The sequence below is a fragment of the Acomys russatus genome, chromosome 8 (genome assembly GCF_903995435.1).
Source record: "Acomys russatus chromosome 8, mAcoRus1.1, whole genome shotgun sequence".
NCBI classification, from domain to species: domain Eukaryota; kingdom Metazoa; phylum Chordata; class Mammalia; order Rodentia; family Muridae; genus Acomys; species Acomys russatus.
In genome coordinates, this window is record NC_067144.1 from 40,159,901 (window position 1) to 40,182,982 (window position 23,082).

Sequence of the window (23,082 nt, forward strand, 5' to 3'; positions counted from 1 at the left end):
CCTCGGCATGTACTGTAGTCACTTAATATTTGTATATGTTGCTAGAATTTAGGCTGTTGAAAATAGTGAGATTCTAATGTGTTTTTAATAAATTATATATATGTGTGTGTGTGTGTGTGTGTGTGTGTGTGTGTTTCTCAGATTATTTGGATTAAAATAAAACAACCTTGACACCATACTCTATAGAATGCCAAATTTCTCTATGTTGGCAACAGTTGCATTTTATGGCCAATATTTTTCTCTTCTTGCTCTCTCCCTTCCCTGTGCCAGCTCCACCCTGCTCAAGCCTGACTCACTAACGTAGTGCATGTGCACAGCCCAGCTCCTTACAGCTGTGTAGTAGAAGGGAAACACCCTATGAACAAATAGTCACCTGGTGCCCAGCTGGACACTGCCAGTGAGCCGGCCTCACTATCAGATCCCAACCAATCAGCAACTGAGTCACCCGCCTGTTTACAAGCTGGTTTTCAGTATTTCGTTTACTCTTCTTCTGGTATTTCACTCTTTATATGTACTCTCTTTAGGGAGGCAGGTTGGGTGCAAGTAATATCAACACTTCCAATAATGCTTACCATTCAAAGGACAGTAATTCTTCACTGACTGAGGGTTCTGACAGTATTTGAATGTGCCCTCTTATCTACTGTTGTTTCCCTTCCCACTGTACTCACATTAGCCTTTGGTTGTGCATATTAACAGTTGAAAGGGCAAACTTGCCCCAACAGGGCTAGCCTTTGTTTGTCTCATCACTTTTCTCTCATGTACCTGAAATGCTTCATTGAAGGCTAAAATTAGTCATGTGAAATAGGATATTTTTCCCATACTCAAATCTTAAGGCTTTACTTGCATTGTTTTACTTTTCTAATTTGCTTCAAATAAACGTTTAAATTTAGTGAATACATTAAACTGGGAAAGTAAGTTTTCTCATTCTTGACCTTGATAACCTTTTTTTGAACAGTTCAACTGACATACACCTTTAATCCCAGCATTCTGGAGGCAGAGGCAGGTTCAACTTAGAGCACAAGGCCAGGCTGGACTACATAGTGGTTTCTAAGCCATCCAGAGCTACATAGTCCCTGTCTAAAAAAACTTTGTTGTGTTTTATTTGAAAAATAGTGCTGTAGGGCACAGTGGCACATAGCTGTAATCCCAGAATTTGGGCAGCTGAGGCAAGAGAACCAAGTTCAAGGCCATCCTAGGCTACATAGTAAGAACCTGTCTTCCCCCACCCCCCCCCCCCACCCCCCCCCCAAAAAAAAGCAAAATGTCAGGATGTTCATCAGGGTAAGAGTGCTTTTCTAGCATGTATAAAGCTATGGTTTCCTCCCTAACACAGCAGGTTATTAGTGGTTTAATTAATTGCAAGGGGACTTAATTAAACCACTACAAACACCATGGGCTTCCATAGCCAGTGTGTTCCAGTTTTCTGCACCTGACTCCCAGTCACATGCCCAGGAATACAAATCTTAATAAACATCTCAAAATGGCACAAGACTATCAGAACTAGTGAAGTCAACTAAATCGCCTAGAACTCTTCAGATGAAGGAACTACAAAAGGGCATATTAAAATAAAACACCAGCTTGTTTTAAAAACAACATAATCAAACTTTACATGTTTCCCTGATATCTTAACTAAAAGGTTTTTTGTTATTTTTCATAAATACATTCATAGAAATTAAGCTGGTGGTTATAAATCACCAGGCAGCAACAGACTTAATATACATAATTATTTGATAAGTTCAACATATTTAAAAATAAACTAAACTTCGCAGTACAAAAATAAAACTAATACTGTTTAGCATCATCTTTTCAATCTGTATGGTCAATCTTGAGTCAAGTTGATTACCATTTTTTTCTGTATAATGTTCATTAAAAAAAGCTGTTCGGCAGTCACATTGTGATAGGCATTCTGAAAAAGAAAATGAAATAGGATTGGCATCAGTCCTACTATCCAGACATTATCAAAGATACTCTGCATGGCAAAAGTTCCTCACAATAAGCTCAGATGTCAGTAACAATTTACATGGATTTTGCTCAAGAACTTCCCCTAAGTCTCACTTTCCACCTATATTTCACCTGGAATAGTGAACTTTTATAGAGAGACCAAAAACTTAAAGTCAGAATGTGCAATATAAGAGTAGCACCGCCTGGTGTGGTGGCACACGCCTTTAATCCCAGCACTCGGGAGGTGCAGGCAGGCGTATCGCTGTGAGTTCGAGGCCAACCTAATCTACAAAACAAGTCCAGGACAGCCAAGGCTACACAGAGAGACCCTGTCTCAAAAAACAAAACAAACAAACAAACAAACAAAAAAACAGAATTTCTTATAGCCTGGGTGGGATCACACTTTCTGTGTGACCCTCCTGCTTCCACGTTTAAAACAACAAATCTGAGCCTGACACGGTTGTGCAGTGCATACAATTCTAGCTGTTTGACAAGGAGAAGCAGGAGACTCACTGGTGAAGGCCAGCCTGGCTTACAAAAGGAGTCCCTGCCCCAAGATATGTTTGAAGAGGTCAGAGATGTTAGCTCAGTTGGAGGGCATTTGCTTAGCCTCCTGAATGCCTGAGTTCTGTTCCTCATACTGCAAAACTAGCGAGTCTGGAGCTGGGTGTGAGGCTTAGTAGTTGAGTGTCTGCCTGGCACCATACAGCACCACAAAAAAAATTTTTTTTTTAAATCTTTTCTCTTGATAACCCCAGGAAGTTGCTTCACTATACTGGTCTTGTTTTAATATTCCACAAGTGCTGTAGGAAATTAGAGCTAAAGAAAAAGCTCAAAATTCGTTCCAAGCTTAAACATTTGGTTTCATGTAAGAGGAACAAAAGACAGCAGTAAAATCCAACATGAATATCACCTCCCCAGCTCTGAGATATTCAGGGGTTATTTAACAGGACTGATTTCGTGAGCTATCGCCATATACTTTATAGCAAATCACTCATATGCCAAGGTTTTAAACATATTTTTGTGTCATTTATGGTATATCATTAGGGACTACAAAAGTAGGAGATTCTTTCACATTCAAAACTTGACTGTCAAGGTCAAGTCTACCAGTATCAGTGTCTGACCAAAAGGATCATGACCTTATAAAGAGGTCTGCTGCAGGCTGGAGAGTTGGCTCAGTGGATAAGAGCACGGGCTGCTCTTCCAGAGGTCCTGAGTTCAATTCCTAGCAACCACCTGGTGGCTCACAACGATCTATAATGCGATCTCATGTCCTCTTCTGGTCTGCGGGTGTACATGCAGATAGGACATTTATATGCATTATATAAATAAATAAAGTTTTTTAAAGTCAGCTGCATTGTCATCTTGAAGACTTTAGTAGGGTCACATGTCTCTAGACCACCTTGTCTACTTAACTAGAAATATGAACATAATTACCATGGCCATAGTGATGATTTGGTGAGTTCCTGTGTCTCAGACACAACAGTTAATTATATTAAATATTGTTTTAAAAAAAAGAAAGAAATCTAAAATAAGACTCAGTCTCTATTGTGGGTTGATAAAACAACAATCACCATGAGGCTATCCAAAGAATCTAAGACCCACAAGTTAGAAACTGCTTCTGTAAGTAAAACGGCCTCTGGACCAGAATCTTGGTTTTAGCCTTTGGGAGGTCAAGAGTGTGAAAACCCATAGGCAGCTAGAGACAAAATTCAGGTGGTAAAGGTATACGCAAAGACCCGAGTTCCACCTCCAGCACGTGTCTAAGAAGCTAGGCATGGTGACTGTGATCATACTTGTGATCCCAACACTGGACAGGTGATGACAGACTGATCTCTGGCTGGCCAGACAGCCTAGATGGCTTTGTCAATTCTGTACCAGTGAGAAACTGTTAAACAAGGTGAGGAGTAACACTTGACATTGACCTCTGGCCCCTAGACACCCACACATATATGCACCTACAAATGTGAACGCAGTACACATAATTTTAAAAGTAAGGGTTTTTTTTAAACTAACAGAACAATTACCTGGCTCATCAAAGACATGGTGGCATTCCCATAGTAGTGTAAAGGACTGTTTGGGCTGTGAACATTGTACTTGAAACCAGCGATGTGAACTTCACTGCATATGTGAAATGCCATTGTGATGGCAATGATTCCTGTCGTAGGGTGTTTGGGTTTCTAAGGAGAAAGGAGAAGCTTAGAAATACAAGTAAGCTGCATTCTTCCCAAACCTAGTTGGCTGGCCTAGTCTGATGAAAATGATTTCTAAAGATTAAAAAGAACAGAATTAAGCCATCATTGCACCCTAAGACTCAAGCCCCACATTACTCTGAAAAGGACATACACTATGGTTGATCTCGTGGAAGGCCTCTAAGATAAACTACAGCTGCAGCTTTAGATCAGAGGGCAGCTGTGAAGTGTACTATGCTGTGTTTGAACAAAAAAGAGACATCATGAATCCAGCTCCCATGGAAAAGACAAAACCTTTGGAGAATTGAGAATATCAACAAAAAGTCAGGACCCTCCTTTCAGTAACTTTCGGGCTCGTGATCTACATTTTTTTTTTTTTTTCCCTCTCCGTCTTTCCAGCCTTTGGAGGAGAGCACTCTAACACACTCCCACAGTGGTGTGTCACCTTCCAACATATGATAGGAACTTCCAAAGCTGAGCTAAGAAAGCCACTTCTTCATCAGCGGTATACCTCTGGCATTTCATACAGCATGAAGTTCACTAACACAGAGGGCCTGAAACACTTCTTTGTACACTGAAAAGTTCCATGCTTGCCCTGAAGCTATTCTGCACACAAGGCTGCTGACCAACCCACTGGTCATGGTGGCCTTGCTCTACAACACTGAAGACGAGGCACTAAGAAATGAATTATTGGGCATTTTGGGGAAAGAGCTTGTGAAGGTTGTACAAAGACAAATGAAACCCAAAGTACACACTTCGTGATTAAGGGCATGTCTTTTCCAACCCATCGAACATCAGATAATATCCATCTGGTGTCTAATTTCAGGAATTCATTTGTAGTCCTAAGAAAATACCATCTGAGCCATGGTCCTTAGCAGTCCCTGAAAGCTCTAATGTTCCTTTGTGCCCTTGGCTGGATCTTTAATTTGAAACAATGTGATGATACATACGTACCTCACCTTTGGGAAACTTTGTGGGAAATTGGAGCAGGTGGTAAGCTGCTTCTCTGGTAATGTATGGATCTAATATTCTGATTTGGTATCGTTTATAGATCAGGTTTAAGGCTGGTTTCTTCCAAAAACCATTAGTGTTCTGAAATAAAGGACATGGAAAATGGGACGCTGCGAATGTATTTTATTTTAAGGGGGAAAAATATTGAAAGCAATCTGAAGCTAAATAGTTTTGCAGACTTACTATGTTTTTACCTATCAGTATTTCCAACAGCCACCTTAAATCCTGTGGCTTAAAAACAATGAGGACCGCTGTAGTATTGGGATCGTTGTGAGTGGGGTCCGAAAAGACAGACTCTGGATAAAAAAGCCTGAAGGTTGTTCTTCTCCCAACTTCCTCCTCATGTCCTAACACAGGACCATTATTCATTCTGTGGGTATTAAGACGACAACATATACAGCGTGAGTGGAGTACAAGCCTTTTTCACCAAGTCCTGGGGCTTCAGAGTTGGACAGGCATCATCATTATTCCTGCACTCTGGAGCCCCAAGACAACTGATTAACATTTTGCAGTAATGACCAGGGAAATAATTCTTTTTCATAAGACAGTCATCTGTACTCAGAAACCAATTGTAACATTCATTCAGTCTGACCTGCACATGACTAAAAGAAATGAGAATACAGAACCACAGAATGATTACAGTTGAAAGAGACCATGGTGGATAACCCACCTTGGCTTTACTGCTAATACCCCTGAGGTCCTGAGGAAGTTATATGCCTACAGGCTACACAGCCCCAAAATAGGTGGATGTACACCTACATGACTGATCGCATGAAGAATCACATCTGAGCCTAGCATGAAAACCCATTGAAATTGTGTTCTGGGCTGGATAGATGGCTCAGTGGTTAAGAGCATTTGGTGTTCTTCCAGAAGACTAAAGTTTAGTTCCCAGCACCCACGTGCTGGCCCACAACCAACCCTAACTCTGGTTCTAGCGGATCCCAGTGCCCTCTTCTGGTATCCATAGGGACCAGACATATACACTGTGTGTGTGTACATACATGCAGGCAAATACTCATAAAATAAAAGTAAATCCTTATTTTATTTGTCTTTAAGTATTCTGAAATTAACCCCATTAAAAAAAAAAAAATATGTACCACTCAGCACAAATAGATGAATGCCTTTTGCAACTGAACTAAAAACACTGCAAAAGATCTACTGCTGGGTTAGTGTAAGTTTATGGCCAAGGTTAGACACTCACTGTGCACACACTCTAAAAAATTGCTTTGTTTCTAAAACAATGTCCCCCTGGGAGGATAAATACTGTTTTACCCTTTTGCCACCAACTCTATGTAATGCAAGACACCCGAAGGGGCTTTCTTTCAGAATGGACTCATGGTATTTCCTTACGAAGACTTACCGAGGTTCTAAAATTTCTCAGAGTTAAACGTCTGTACGTGAGGAAATGAATAAATCCGATTGTTTTATACATTACTACAGCTTCTTCAAAAGAGTAATAAAGCAAAAGTAGGATGACCTTGCTATGCGGAAGTCAGCTTATGACCCAAGCAACCTCCAGACACACCGCAAGGCCTTCCCAGTGTACACTAGTACAATGGCTGCTTAAAGCTACTTCTAACGCGCACACATGTGCGTGTATACACACACACACACACGAGGGAGAGGGGGAGAGCTGGAAAGGGAGACTATTACCCAGAGTAGAACCTTATTTCTCTTCCATTCAGACAATAGAGGTAGGAGAGGTATTCCCTCCACACTCTGTATCAGACTGTAGCTCTAGCCATAGTCATAGGTCTCCTTCCCATTGCAGAAAATGAATCACCCTGGAGCTTTTACTCCTATGGCCTCTTTTTTTTATTCTTTTTATTAAATATTTTTACACATACATTTATATTATCACACACACACATACACACACATACACACACATACACACACACACACATATATACATATATAAAATAAACTACCTACATCAAGAAGAACCATGAAACGATCAGGAATTATATAAATGTTACATTCTTAGTGTTTTGGCTCTTTGTATTTGGCAGCCTTGAAGAAAACATCTTTCCTATCTTGGTGAGTCTAAAATTCTGAATGTAAATCAATATCTATCATATCTCTTCTTTATCAACTTAAAACATCCATCTAGACCTAAAAACATCTTAACCCCTAAAAAACTAAGCTTCATTGTAAAACTAACCTATCTGGTCTTCCACCCCAGAGACTTGAGAAGGAATAAACCTATTATCTGAGTAAACAGGAAGTGCAGGTTAGCAGCTTCCCTAGTGAGAAGATGACAGAGACAGTTTGCTATCTGAACAGTGACCCAAAATCACTATAACATTGGAGCATCATCTTCAGCCTTCAGGCTCAATATATCTGACAGACATATTTGTGAGGCAGAAACTAGTGAGGACTTGCTTAGCCTTGTCAAGAGTTTGACCATTGACTCTGCCTGCATCCAAGCTTGCCCTTTTTTAGGCAGAATTCTGTGGTAGAAATGAGGACATTTTGCCCAGTGGCTGGTTTGCTATGGCCTCTTTTTATTATACCAGGCTCACTATTCATTTCAATCGCTTTAACTGTATGCCTTCTTAGATTCTGTAACCACCTCCAAGGCCCAGCTCATTTTTAAACTACTCAGAACATTTCTCAGTTGTTGACTATAGTGGTTTGTCCCTCTCTTTTTCTGTCATTCTTTCCTCAATCCATTCCAGCTGGGCTTCTGGCTGTACAGGTTGATAATCCAGCTGAGCCTCTTCTGCCCTTGCATGATTTTTTATCATAATTACGACCCAGCTGATATCGCTTGTAAAACACTCAGCCCTCTTGTTGGCAACTGGGGTCACCTCATTTTCTTCATCCTTCACTGGTGGAGCATGCTTTTTTCTTGTTCTACCTCTAAGTCTTAAGAACGCTGGGCTGAAGAGATGTCTCAGAGGTTAAGAGCACTGACTGCTCTTCCAGAGGTCCTGAGTTCAATTCCCAGCAACCACATGGTGGCTCACAACCATCTGTAATGAGATCCGATGCCCTCTTCTGGCCTGCAGGCACACATGCAGGCAGAACACTGTAAACATAATAAATAAATAAATCTTTAAAAAAAAAAAAAGAGCTCCAAACCTTAGTGCCAGGCTGTGTCTCTCTGTCTCTCCCTGGGAAATATCACGAAGCCATTGACTGAAATAAAACTCATAGGCCACTCACTATTGAAGTTTAACTTTTTTATGTGACTGCCCACTTACCTACTACATATCTCAAAAACATCTCAAAGCTAATGTCATAATATTTTTTTTTTTTTTTAATTTTCTGGGGCTGGAGAGATGTCTCAGAGGTTAAGAGCACTGACTGCTCTTCCAGAGGTCCTGAGTTCAATTCCCAGCAACCACATGGTGGCTCACAACCATCTGTAATGTGATCTGGTGCCCTCTTCTAGCTTACAGGTGTACATGCAGGCAGGACACTATATACATAATAAATAAATAAAATTAAAAGAAAAAAAAAAAAAAGAAATTTTTACTTTCCTCTGAGCCTGAACCTGAGCTTAAACCTGTCTCTCACAAACTTGTTAAAGGATTCTGTAACCCTAGCCGATCGACGGGGCTGAAAACCTACAGGGGTGCCCTTTGCTTCCTTTATTTGCAGTACTTGTCACATCTAATAAAGCAGCAAATCCTGACACCCCTTTGTAACCTAGCTTCAGTCTGTCCACTCCCCCTCCTCTTCCATGACAACTCTGCCCAAGCAACTACACCCTAAATACCGCAACTTCCTTTGATGCCTCGTACCCTGCCTTGTCCCTCATGTTCCACTGTCTACTGCAGCCAGGATGCTTTCCAGACAGAACCATATCTCATTAACCTCCTACCTAGAAGGCTTCCAAAGCTCCTAACGGCCTTCACATTAAAATGTAATCTTCTAATCTTCAAAGTCCCACATAGCCTGTTCTTTGCCCGCATCCTCAGCCTCTGCTTAGACCGCTGTCCTAAGCTTGGGCTATCTGAGTCTCCGCCTCACGACAGCCCGCAGTACATATTCTCTCTGTCCTGACCACTCCTCCACTGTCTTCATATAGTTAGTCCTATATGGGCCCCTTGGTCCAGCTTAAACCTCTCCTCTACATGGTACCCTTTCCCAAGTAGTCATTTGATAATTCCTTATCATCTCTTTTGTCTATATTAAAGACATCTTCCTAAGTGTTTAATCAGTTTTTCCCTTTTCCTTTAGAATGTAAACACCCCAAGGTACAGGAATACGCTTATCACTCCCTGGTCTCCCCGGTGGCGAGATTTGTCCCTGGCATATTAACTGGACTTATTAGATATTTGCTAAATCAGTGACCTGAAATCTAATTTATTGGAGTCAGCAACCAAGGCAGAAAGCTGTACAATCAGCTGCACAAAATGGTCATTTTTGAAACACAGCTGGCCTAGAGCAGGAAGCTACATTGTTTTCAAGCAATTCTAGGTTAGCAAATAGGAGATAATTTTACCTTATTACTACATCATAAGAGTCGATTGTTGCTCCTAACGTCTTGTTCTTCAGTACTCCACCATTACCAACCACCACACATCTTTTACACGGCTGTCTGTTGGGCAAATAGATAAGTGAAAGATTGAGTAATGACATTTATGAAATGGAGTGATTACAAAACAATGTTCCTGCTTTCTGGGACTAAGTTAAATTTCACTGGACATCTAAGAAGAAGAAGAAGAACCAGCTGTGCCTCGGTCCAGAGATTCAAGAAAAACTGTCACGACCCCTCCAGTGGAATCTGTGTGACAAATGTTACCATAGAACCCGAGGCGATGACCCCTACCCAAGGGAGAGCCTCCTGGAAACGGGTCTGATGCCCCTGCCAGGAGTAACTGATTGCAGCTTTTTTTTTTTTTCATTGTTTTGGAACATCCTGGCTGTTTTCTCTTTCTGCCTTTGTTTTTACTTTCTTATCAAGGACTTTTCTGACATAACTGTGTTGCTAGGAGACCCTTAACTTGAAAATGCAGCCAAGGGCCATTCAGACAAGTTTATCACTAAGTTCCATCCCACTTATTAATAAAAATGTAGCTAAGAATTAATCATAGTTCATATTATGACTTACAAATAAAGTGTTTAAGTAAACTCCAGATAGTAGCGGAAGAGCTAAGGAAAAAAAAACTGTCTTGACTCACAGATGTTTGGCATAATAAGAGAATATTGGCCTTTGATAAAGAGGGCACATGCACTGATACCAATCTAATGACTTACGAATGATTTTTCAAGATTGATGATGACATTATTACTCTGCATCCTGTATTTTGAATTGTATGGACAAAAAAATGTAACCATGAAAAAACACTCCCGTTTCAAAATGTGTATAAAAACCTAGCTCGTTTGCCTGCAAAATACACTCAGATTCAAACAGCACCTCTGTTTGTCACTCGCCTATCTTCTGCCCACTGATGCTTCAAGAACTCCTGACCTGAAGAACCTATACCTGACTGAGCAGGTCCATGGCAATTATGCTACTGGGGAAAGTTTATCACTTTCATATTAACCCTTAGTGGCTCTTGCACATGTATATTTCCTTTTGGGACCCTTAGAATCACCAGTTTAAAGAGAAGCCTGATTATCTCCTGACAGACAAATGAAGAAATACATTTGCAAGAAAAAACAAGAACAACAACAAAGACAAAACAACAACAACAAAAAACATACGTAGCATTCAAAGTCCAAACTGCAATCAGGTGGAGCTAGCGTTGGGTTCCAAACTTCCAGGGTACCAAGATGTTCCATCAGCACGCGCTTGCGGGTACAAGCACAGCTCACATTACTTCGCTATCTACGTTTTAAGCCAGTACTCCCCACTCCTTATCTAGCCCTGGCTTTCTCTTGCATCACACAAGTGTGGAAATGGCCAGTTTGGAATGTGGTAGAGGAGGAGCAGCTCTCTGTACCCTGCCTGAGCTCACTTCACAGTCTCAAACACAGACTGCTTCTTGATGTTTCACCTGAACACGATGCTTGCTTACCCTGCTTCTGAAAGCCTTAAGGGGAGCACAAAGGGGACTTCTTTCTGCAGGCCACAGTCAACACACACACACACACACCGCCCCGGGGAACACAGAATGGACCCTCAGCTAATGCAACCCTGGCCTGGGGTTTTTCTTGCTCTGACCACTGTCCATTAGGCCCAGGAAATAAGGAACCTTCGCTAGGAGACAAGGCTGCAAAGAAGAGTCTGAAGGGCCCCTCCCTAGTCCTCACAGCAGGCCAAGTCTAAGAGACAAATTTGTTTCTCAAGACAGCAGCAGACTAGTCAACCTCAAAAGTTTTAAGGTTTTTTTTTTAATGTGTAGCAAAACTGTACAAATGGAGAGTAATAATTAAACGCAGAGAATGTCGGAGTTGGGAAACATTTTAAAAGAACCAGCCTGGGCTAAGAAATGATGTATGCGTTCTGTAATAGAATTCTCTCTCTCTCTCCCCCCTCCGCCCCCTCACCCTGTGCCCCGCTCTCTCCCTATCCCCCCACATGTGTGGTGGTAGTCGGGCACAAATATGATCAGAGGACAATTTATGGGGGGGGGGTCTCCCTCTCCATCATGTGGGTGCTGATGATTGAACACAGGTCACCATGATTGGCAGTGAGCACCTTTACCCAATAAGCCATCTCACCAGTCCCTCTCTCATGAACACCCTTAACACACTCTATCAGTTCTGCCTGCACCAGTGTCTGCCTCAGTAGATAAGAACAAGCAACAGCAAGTGGTTTGTTTGTTTTCAAATGGCTGTCGGACAGGGGACATTGCCCAATTTGTAAAAATTGTGCCCACAAAACGTCACATCATGGGTACTCTACAATATGTTCTGAAGGTGTCTTTTCCGTCTGTATGTTTTAAGAATGTAACCTGCCTCTAGAGGATTATATAAACAAGTATGACCTTAATAGAAACTGCAGGAAGCCCAGCTTACCAAAGTTCTCCTTTTCCCTGCTTGAAGGGGGGCCACCACTGGATATTCAAACACCTCCCCTCCATCAACCCCCTCCCCCCGCTTATCCCCAGGAGCTCCATCCCATAAATGCCCTCCACAGGGAGCAATCCCCTCTTGAGGACCTCAGGGTCAGTTTTTTCCCAGGCTGACCTGGTGAGGCTGGCTCTACCTCCCCGCTGGAAGTCCTAAGCAAGGCTGTGTGCCAAGAGGATGGCTCAGAACAGAGAGGGTAGGAACAACAGCTGTTTCCATGAGACAGCCTGAATGGAGGTGAGGAGGAGCATCTATCAGCAGCAGCCTAAGCCCTCTGCCTTCATGGAAGACCAGAAGCCACTTGCAACTCTGCTTCGATCCAGGGAAGAACCTCTTCCCTTTAGGTTCAGGGATAAACCGTTGGACTCCATCTTTTTGTTGTTCTTGTTGTTTGTTTGTTTTGTTTTTTAAGACAAGGTGTCACTGTGTAGCCTTGGCTGTCCTGGACTCGCTTTGTAGACAAGGCTGGCCTCGAACTCACAGCGATCAGTCTGCCTCTGCCTCCAGAGTGCTGGGATTAAAGGTGTGCACCCAGCGGGGGCACTCCAGCTTTTACCGTGGCCTGGAGTCCCTATCTGGTACCAGACTACCAGGCTTCACTGTACCACACACACAAGGGCAAGGGCTGCTGGAAGTGGAGGCTACCAGCATGGCCCTTGGGACTTACACTGGGGTCTCTACAAAGGATTCTTTCCTAGCTAATGAGCCCTAGCTCTGAAGCTGATTCCTAGAAGAGGTAACTTGGCTCAATCCCAAACTGGGCTAGCTCCATGGTGCTACAACACACTGACAAGTTGAATCGTAGTATGCCCAGAGGCTACCTTCTTATCTGACGAGATTATCAGTGGCATCATGACCTATGGATTAAAGATGGCCACCAGCTGTCATGCCACCCCGCAGTGGTTGCCCCTCAAAGTCCAAGTCCTGGACCTCCCACAGACCTACCATGTCACACCAAGAGAGCAAGGGATATGGGGTTCAGACAGATCTCTTCTACAGGATCCTCTATAGCTCCCTACAAAGTGGGGTCCCTGCTCATCACACTTCAGTGTGAAATGCATGTAGGAATTTCCACCTTCTGTTTTCTTCTTGGTCGGCTTTACAGGAGACAGAGGTAGAAAGGGCCTTGATTGGAGGAATAGCTTTTGAAGCCTTTCAAGGGAAAGTCGGTCAACTGGAATCCCACTTTTCCTCAACAGAAAGAATACCACAGAGACCCACATATTTTTATGAAGCTCACTCAAGCTACAGGGTATTTAGCATGGTCCTAGCATGGCTCTTTTCTGGTAGCAGCTTATGCACGGCTCCACCGCAGTACTGGCCGGTAGAAAATGGTACAGACTTTCCAAATCACTCATCTCAGAATTCATTTCTCCCAAACAGATGCTTATGTTCTATAAATGAACTGATACTTCCCACTTTTCCTGATGAACTTGACTTTGGAATATGGCTGCCCTGGCTCCTTAAATATAAGCAATGATTTCCAGAATCCTCTGGTGACTGCATGCGTAACTTCTTCCTGGTTACTTAACACCATCTTCACGCACAAGTGGCTCCAGTGAATTCTGAGCGCCTAAAGGAAAGAATTGTGTCATTTCTACCTCCTGTCATCGACTAAACTGCTCCTCACCTCCAAGTGTTTTCAAAAACACTTTGGTTCTCAAGGCTGGAGAGACAGCTCAGAGGTTAAGAGCACTGACAACTCCTCCAGAGGTCCTGAGTTCAATTCCCAGCAACCACATGGTGGCTCACAGCCAAATATAATGTGATCTGATGCCCACTTCTGGCATGCAAGTGTACATACAGGCAGAGCACTGTATACATAATACATAAATAAATAAATGCACTTTGATACTCACTTTAAGTGTGTGAAGCAGGTTTCTGTTACTCTACCCTGGGAGGAAAAAAGTACGGAAATACACAGGCCCCCAAGCCTCTTAACCACAAAGTCAAGTAACTGCAGAGTGTCTGAACTTGTTACCAAAAAAACCTAAACAGCTGCTGAGGAAATGGGGCTAAGAGTCACTTCCCCCAGATGAAAAGCTTGCTTTGTCTCAAATCAGGCAAAACCAACAGTCACTATTCAGGGAGGAAGCAAAACCACTGGCAGAGTCACTACCCAGTGCAGTACAGAGAAACTGCAGCTGCTGCTACTTCAAACCACCGTGGTTTAGGTATTCTCTTTTCACCATGGCAACATAATACATCAAAACACATCACTCTATCTTCAGTGTAAGAATCTATGGCAGACCCTACTGGTCACACTCCCAATAACCCAGGAGCCTACAATAAACTTTTGTAAGCCTACAATGGAGCTCATTATCCTTGACAATGACTGGGCTGTCATCTATGACCAATGAGATAGTAGGGGAGTCTGTCATATGCCTTCAGAAAGATTCTGCCCCTGTAAAGGGGATGGTATAAGTAAAACAATATTTTTGATCTGCCCCTTCCTTTCAGCTTAAGACATTGACACTGGGTGGCATAAGGTCGGAGGGGCTGCAGCCATCTTATACTTAAAGAGAAAAGAACCAGAGAGAGTCCGTCCTGGATCCTAACATCACTGAACCACTAATTCAACTGTCAACCAGACACACAGACAGAAGATGCTAAGACTCTGTATAGTCTAAGCCAATGGCTCTCAACTTTCCTAATGCTGCAACCCTTTAATACAGTTCCTCTTAAGTGTGTGGTGACCTCCACGGATAAAATTATTTCATTGCTACTTCATACCTTATAATTTTGCTGTGGTTATCATAATGTAAGTCCCCGATATCCAGGATATCTGATATATGACTCCTATGGGGGTCGTGACCCACAGGTTGAGAACTATTGATCTAAATTCAGGAAACCTGATTCAGACAGTTTCGGGTGTAAACTGGCACTCCTTAGGGTTGTACTCTTTACACTCTGTGATGCCATAGGCTGTCCACCCTACAGGAGGAAGCACAAAGCTGCAGATCAAAAACTGCACGAGCATTCAGTCAGTCAGCCTTGCAGCTAAACTCTAAGCCAATGTGCAAGAGACTGGAGATGGAGACAGGTTCTGGAGTTGTGCTTCCCCCAAAACCTCAAGGAACTTGGCTTGGTGATCTGACCTCTCATTTCCGTTTTTTTCCATTGTGTGAACTACAGAAATCACTGTCTCCCATGTTGCTCCATCAGACAGGGCCCTTTCCTCCAGCCTGCGTGGCCCCAGCTCTTCTATCTTTACTCAACATCTGCCCAGAGATAATAGAAAACAGGTGGTGGAGTGGTTGCACTGCACTCTTCCCACAAATGACCCATCTGTTGAGGCAGAATCGCTGCTTCCTCTTGCCCTCAGTTCCCTCCACCCTACAAAGGTTTTGAGGTAAACAACCTTTTCACTCAGCAGAATATGGAGTGTGGATGGGAGGCAGCTCCTGCCCTGCCTCCACTAATGGCCAATCCAACCCAGTTCTGTTGAGCTGACGTAATAGATTCCACTTCAGTGAGCAGCAAGGCAGCCTTTACAACTCTTCCCCCCATTTAGTTGCCAACCAACTTACACAGGTGCTTCCCTTAGAAAGCTATTTATAGGTAGTAGTTACTGTGTAACTACCTATGCTGCAGGACAAAGGCATTCTTTATCTCACGGGGCAGGGTGAGAAGCTAGTTTGTGCACTTTAAGTAGGAGCTGCAGTTCAGCATGTCAAGGTTTCTGGTGCTCCTCCTTGCTGGGGAGGGATGAAATTCCACTCGAGAGACAGCAATATCCCTGGGACCAGGCCCAAGTTAGAGCAAGGGAGTGACCTCAGCAGCAAGGAAGTCATCATCTCAGAATAGAATATGGGCTTGTCTTAAGTGTCCCTTACAATCGTCCTGAAATGATCATCTTTAGGGAACCTCACTGAGTACAGAAGCATGATGCTCACTGGGCTTGGGGCAAGAGAGAGACCTAAATCTGTGAGAAAGCAACAGAAGCAGCACAGAGGAGCTTGGCTGGGCTATTTGGCCTAGTTGCCTTCAGAATCCTCCATGACACACAAACACTTGGGGAACCAAAGAAATGACAGAGAAAGCTACTACAAAGAACCATCACCATGCTACCCTTGTCCCTTAAAATGGGACAGGCATAGTTCACTACATTTGTTTACTCTGTGCAATAGATAGCACTGGATTGTCTCTTTTCACCATATGGAGTCTGGAGATTGAAATCCAGGATGTAAGGCTTGGCAGCAAACACCCATATCTGCTGAGCCATCTTACCAGCCCTAGGACTCGCTGTTTTTAACAGTGAGCACACAATAACCTAAACAACAGGCAACATCTCCCATCACTTTTCCAGCCAGGTATGGCCGGGTGCCTGAGTTGACCCAGTGGGATGTCATCAGTGGTTGCTAGTAAGTGTTTAATGATCAATTTTGAGGGAGGGAGAAGGAAAGGACAGCCTGAGAAGCTCTGGCTTGTGAGACTTGCCAATTCCCATGATTATAAATAATGGTTCCATGGGAGATAACAAGCGCTTCCAGCCAAGGCTGCTAAATTTGGAGCTGGCAAGAGATACAGCTCTCCTCTGTTGGCACCCCTGGCCCTAGCTCCTCACTAGGTACATGAAACATTTTGTATGGCTTCTTGAGACATCCTTTAAAAATAAAAAGGCAAACCTCAAGGAGTGGCGCATGCCTTTCTCCCATTCTTCCCCTCTTCTGGCATTCTGGCAGGAATAAAGAGGTGATGGGGTGAGCTCCAGCTATCCTGTTGGACCCTAAGGAAGAATCCATGTACAGAGGAACAGCAGGGTCCAACACAAAGGCCCTGCTGACCACAGAATTGCTGGGACAGACTTCACACTTGTAAGAGAGAAAGGGGAATGGGGGAGGGGAAGGTTTACAAACTTAAGTGACACATCCATGCTTTTTTCCTTCCCAGCAGAATAAACCAAAGCATCAGGGATGAAGCTTGATGAAGTTGTCTGAGCCAAACTAACAGAGTCTTAAAGGGCTTACATTTGAAACAGCAACAAAAAGGCTATTTCCCCCCACCCCATGGAAATTGGAACGAGAACAGAGAGAGGATAAAATGAAGGAGAAAGGTTCATGTGGGTGACTCAGGCAGAGGCTGCTGGGAGTGGGAACATTTACAGCAATGAAGAGGAGACAGTGCAGACAGCAGACCAAGTCAGTAAAAAAGAACACACTCTAGCTAAGGCACAGACTAATAGCTGAAGACCTCTCTTTCCCAGAGATACCCTAGGAAAGCAACTGAATGCAACCGTCTGGTGGTTACGTTAAAAGCAGAGAAAAACCTGTCAAATGTCAGTTTGCATCTGCAGAGCTATTCTCAGATCCCTGCTGCAAACCCTATGGGGTCTATTACTGCGCTTCGCTCAGACATCAGGACACTGGAGTCAAGCTACCTGGGTACTTACCCTCACTCTGCCCTTTTCCAGCTATGCCAAGTTGTCTGTCCAGCCTAACTTTCCCCATTTGCAAAATCAAAGAAAACCAACCCAAAACACTTAGGCCAACCATCTTCACAAATCAGAACTCTAAAAAGAAAGCTATGTAAAAGTGAGGTGGTGGGGGGGGGGGGGTGGGGGAATGGAGAGATGGCTCAACAGTTCAGAGCATGGGCTGCTCGTTCAAAGGACCAGGGTTCAAATCCCAGCAACCACATGGCAGTTCATTACTGTCTCTAATTCTAGTTCCAGGGAATCTGACACCCTCACACACACATATATGGAGGCAGAATAGCACGTAATTTTTTTTAAGTGAGGTGTGTGTGTGTCTGTGTGTGTGTGTGTGTGTGTGTGTGTGTGTGTGTGTGTGTGTGTAAAATACTTGATATGCTCTGGCCAGTGATGGCACACACCTTTAATTCCAGCACTCAGGAAGCAGAGACAGGCTGATCTCTGAGTTTGATGCCAACCTGGTGTACAGAGAGTTCCAGGTCATCCAGGGCTACACAGATAAACCCCATCTCCAAAAACAAAAACCAGCCAAACAAACAACTCTTGCTATACAAAGTTGAAACTGATCAAGGCGGGGGGGAGGGGGGGGAGTATGGTTTTGAATTACAAATTATAGCAAGTGGCAGTACAGCAACATACCGTACATACTCCATACCCCCAAGTAGCACCACTGTGCTTTCGGACAAGAAGGGAATTCTACCATCTTAAGAATAGGTTTGATCTCCCTAGACCATCTTCATTTTTATACTGCCCCATTGTCCAAAGTCTAAATATTACCTTCAAATGTTTTTAAAAAGCTGGGCGGTGGTGGTGGCGCACACCTTTGATCCCAGCACTTGGGAGGCAGAGGCAGGCAGATCTCTGTGAGTTCGAGGCCAGCCTGGTCTACAGAGTGAGTTAAGGACAGTCAAGGCTACACAGAGAAGCTCTGTCTCAGGAAAAAAAAAAAAGGAAGAATTTGAAAATAATCCCACCTTTGTAAAAGTAAGCCTGTCTACTAGAACACCTAATTTTAGCAATGTGATTTCAATGGATTTTCTTGTCAAGGAAGTTTTCTACATGCTAAATTACATTTGTACTTAGAAAATATATACCTCAGTAAGACATCAGCTACATTCAGATGTAATTCCCAACAACAAAAAAGGAATGAAACTGTTTCCAAAGTCCAACAGTCAATATTTTAAATAAGAAACAGAGAAACACTATTGGGAATCTGTTGGACATGCACAGAAAGGACCCCACCATGGATGGAGGCTCTGTGCTGATAAACAGCGCAAGTGATTTCTTTCTTTACTAAAGACAACTTAGAGATGATTAAGATGGATTAAAAATGTCACAGGCAGGGGCTGGAGAGATGGCTCAGAGGTTAAGAGTCTATTCTTCCAAAGGTCCTAAGTTCAATTCCTGGCAACCACATGGTGGCTAACAACCATCTATAATGGGATCTGGTGCCCTCTTCTGAAGGGCAGGCATATGTGGGCAGAATACTGTATAAATAATAAATAGAATAAATAAATCTTTTTTTTTTTTTTAATGCCACAGGCAGGAACTAGAGTTTTAACAACACACACATCCAGTGGAATCATCCAGAGTAAGTACACTTTGCTTTTCTTGAGGCAAACACTTTGAGTCACTTTATATAAAGCTAAAAGTCAAGAGAGAAGGAAACGCACTCACTTGTCAAACTCGTTAAAGAGCTCACAATTCGGCAGGTTGGAAAGGGCGAATCGAAAATATCCCTCTGGAAAACAAAGAGTGTTAGGAGTAAAAGGAGAACCGCCCCTTCTTGGAGACAAGGAGTCACCCAGCTCCTCCACTTTCCAAGCCCTTCTTAAGCATGAAGGCCACATTGGAGTTAATCAGTGAAAGATTAACAACTTATCTACAGTTTGGTCACAGTACTCAAAAAAAGCCACTCAAGATAATAAAAGCTCTGAAGTTGCCTCCCAAGAGTGATGGTCAATACAAAAGCAGTCATAAGTAGTAATAAAAATTAGTAATATCACATGATTCTGAAACTTGCCATAAAATAGAACTCAGTGAATTTAAATCAATTAGTCAAAATCTCTGATACATACATACAAAATCTCCACTGTATGCATACAATTGTATATATACATATATGTGTATATATGTATACACATATATGTATAAATACACACACACACAAACACACACATATATATATAAAGAAAGAAACAGAGAGTCTCATGCATTGGCCTTGATGTGTATGTAGCTAAGGATGCCCTAAAACTTCTGATCTCCTCACCTCTACCTCTCGAGTGCCAGAATTATAGGTCTGGACTACAATACTTGGTTTATGTAAAGCTAGGACCTGAACCCAGGATTTCAACCCATGCTAGGCAAGCTCTGTCCCAACTAAATCGCATCCCTAGCCTTTGGCAAAATATAGATTCATAAACGTGAAACCTTCTAAAGCAAGATTGGTTGAAATAGTAAAACTGTAACAAATCATAATTCTGTAACCACTTACGTTTTTAACATCTCCCCAAAATCCAGGCTTCAGGGCTGGAGAGATGGCTCAGAGGTTAAGAGCGTCGCCTGCTCTTGCAAAGGTCCTGAGTTCAATTCCCAGCAACCACATGGTGGCTCACAACCATCTATAATGTGATCTGATGCCCTCTTCTGTCCTGCAGGTGTACATGCAGATGAAACACTGTATACGTAATAATTAATAAATAAATCTTTTTTTTTTTTTTTTAAATCTAGACCTCAAAGCTTTATAAGCCCTGAAAGCTCTCAGTGAACAGCGGGAAGATTGGTGTATTGTTAAGAAGTTGAATAAGTCCCTCTCAACTTCTTTTTGGTTGGTTGGTTAGTTTTTGTGGGGGTTTGTTTTGTTTGTTTGTTTGTTTCTTCAAGACAGGGTTTCTCTGTGTAGCCTTAACTGTGCTGGACTTGCTTTGTAGACCAGGCTGGCCTCAAATTCACAGAGATCCCCGAGTGATGGCATTACAGGTATACACAGGTCTCTCAACTTAATGAAAATAAAATCTACTGATGAAATTAAAATACTAAGGATCTAGATAAATGGTTCTCAACCTGTGGGTCACAATCCCTTAGGGGGTCAAACAACCCTTTCACGGGGTCGGAGGGATTACCTAAGACCACCAGAAATCAGGTATTTTCATTATTACTCATAACAGTAGCAAAAGTATACAATTATGAAGTAGCAACGAAGTAATTTTATGGCTGGGGGAATCACCACAAGAGATGTATTAAATGGTCGCAGTATTAGGAAGGGCAAGAACCACTAATCTAGACCTTGCTGATGAGACAGACAAGTAAAAGGAGAAATGGGCGTGGATCTATGTCTCAGTCAGTAGAGCCGTTGGTTTGCAAGTAGGAGAAGCTAAGGTCAATCCTGAAACCCATGTAAATAAAAGGGTGGCCTGTGCTTGCAACCAGAGCCCCGGGCAGGCTGTGACAGGAGGAGACAGGCAGCTCCCCATGGCTCACTGGCCTGTCACTCTAGCCTACTAGCTGACTTCCAGGCCAGAGGTTGTCCTTCGCCTTTCACATGTTCATATGTCCATGTACACATGTACCTGTGTACACATAAACACACATGTCTACCCATGCACACATGAACACACAAGGCACACACACAAAGGTGAAATGAAAGGATAGGCAAGAAACTATCCGTTAGGGCATCCTGCCAATTCTAATCTGGAATAAAGTTGGGCATGTGAGCCCAGCTAAGGCCCACTGTGACAGAATAAAAGCAAAAATAAAAAATAAAAAATAAAAAATAAAAAAAAAGAAGAAGAAGAAAAGAAAGAATTATTCCCTGAAGCTACACTGCCTCTAAAAGATCCTCCAATGCCACCCAAATTATCAGGCAGGATAAGAACCGTGTGACTGACCTGTTGCCTTTATCCCATAGGGCAAAACAAAATTATTGGTACCGTAGTCAGAAGTAACCTTTTCATAATCAGCTGCACACAGAAATGGGTAAAGCTGAGGATACCTGGAAGAAAATGATAAAGAAAATGATCTTGTCAAATGCCTCCTGTGCTTTTAGCCACCTGTGATCACAACGGAGACTCATGATAGGTATCCTTCCTCGGGTGTCCTGGCTTTCCTCTCTCGGAGAAGTTGGCATGCTCAGGGGAACGTCCTCAGAGAATACTGTCCAAGTGACACACACATCCTATCTGTCCCTTTAACTGTGACCTTAGATAACTGCAATCTCAGATACTCCCTTAGCAGTCTTGAACAAATAATATAAACCCTAGGGGACAAGAATCTCAAGAAAGTTGTGTTCTGCAGCTAATCATGCCTGAGTTTGTCACTGCTTTTGTTACCTACAAGTGTATGGCCCAGCCAACTACCAAAGTGGCAGTGCATGGGGACAGAAATGAATGGAGATGGAAGAGTAAGCTACAATATCTGGCAGCCATAACGATCACTCACTATTCACATTACATGTAGATCACTCATTTGCATTTTATGCAGCTCTATAAAAGTGAAGGACAATTTCTAATAAAAAATTCTAATTCTAAATTAGAATAAGAAATTCTAATGAGAGTCAAAAATAGAATGGGAGAAAAGGGAGTGGGGAGAGCTCAAGTTTTGGTTTTTTGTTTGTTTGTTTTTCTGATCAAATGCAAATAGGCCTCATCAGACTCACACATGTGAAAAGAATATCAGCTTCCTTAAAATATACCCAGAGTTCTTCCTGACTAAAGGCACAACAGCAGGCTATTCAAACTCATTGCACACTTTCTTACACATAGTGTCTACCCCGTACCAAGATTTGCATGAAAAGAGTAAATAGTGTGGAAAATGACCACAAACACATTCTGCAAATGCTGCATGGCCACAGTTTTGTTTTGTTTTGGGGGAAAGGGTCTATTTTTACCTCAGGAGAGAGATGAAAGCTGGCTGTTGTTTACAATTCTTGATGTTGTTTTTCTTCATTATTTCCAGAGGTAAGACCCTAGGAGAAATAGCAGCCATAAAAAACTAGAACAAGGAATCCTGTCCAAGGAGGTCCATGTACCTCCTGCCTTGGAGGCAAAGGACAAAGGCACGCCCACATGCTCACACACAGCCCTGATGCTTAACACAGCCTTCTCCAAATCCTCAGCAAGCTTAGAAATTTATGAGTGAAAAGCAAGGGAGAACGGAAAAGGCATCGTGACCTTTGGGGTTGGGGAAAGAATCAGTGAGTGATTCACAGGGAACTCTGGGCAGGATTACCTCACAGTGGAAACTAAAGCCAAACTCTAGGGTTTTGGCAGTGTGGGGAGGGGGTGTTTGTTTGTTTGTTTTTGGGTTTTCCGAGACAGGGTTTCTTTGTATAGCCTTGGCTGTCCTAGACTTGCTTTGTAGACCAGGCTGGCCTTGAACTCACAGAGATCCACCTGCCTCTGCCTCACGAGTGCTGGGATTAAAGGCGTGTGCCACCATGCCTGGCACCACACTCTAGTTTTAGTAGCCTTTAAAGGCTGGCAAAACCAAACACAGGACAACTGCACAGGCCTTTCATATGTGGGAGCACCTAGT

At 42.9% G+C, this 23,082-nt stretch overlaps 1 protein-coding gene across 1 annotated transcript in view; it reads right to left on the reverse strand.

Moving 5' to 3' along the window:
- Positions 1-1,526: 1,526 nt before the first annotated feature.
- St3gal6 (ST3 beta-galactoside alpha-2,3-sialyltransferase 6) overlaps positions 1,527-23,082 on the reverse strand; it is a 55,852-nt gene continuing 34,296 nt past the window's right edge. Inside the window, exons 4-11 of the mRNA XM_051150097.1 lie at positions 22,436-22,513; positions 21,438-21,541; positions 19,228-19,291; positions 9,601-9,696; positions 5,328-5,514; positions 5,088-5,225; positions 3,969-4,121; positions 1,527-1,906 (exon numbers count right to left, since the gene is read on the reverse strand). Of these exons, the coding sequence (XP_051006054.1) occupies positions 1,820-1,906; positions 3,969-4,121; positions 5,088-5,225; positions 5,328-5,514; positions 9,601-9,696; positions 19,228-19,291; positions 21,438-21,541; positions 22,436-22,513 (907 nt within the window). The 3' untranslated portion in view covers positions 1,527-1,819. The remainder of the gene's footprint in view (positions 1,907-3,968; positions 4,122-5,087; positions 5,226-5,327; positions 5,515-9,600; positions 9,697-19,227; positions 19,292-21,437; positions 21,542-22,435; positions 22,514-23,082) is intronic.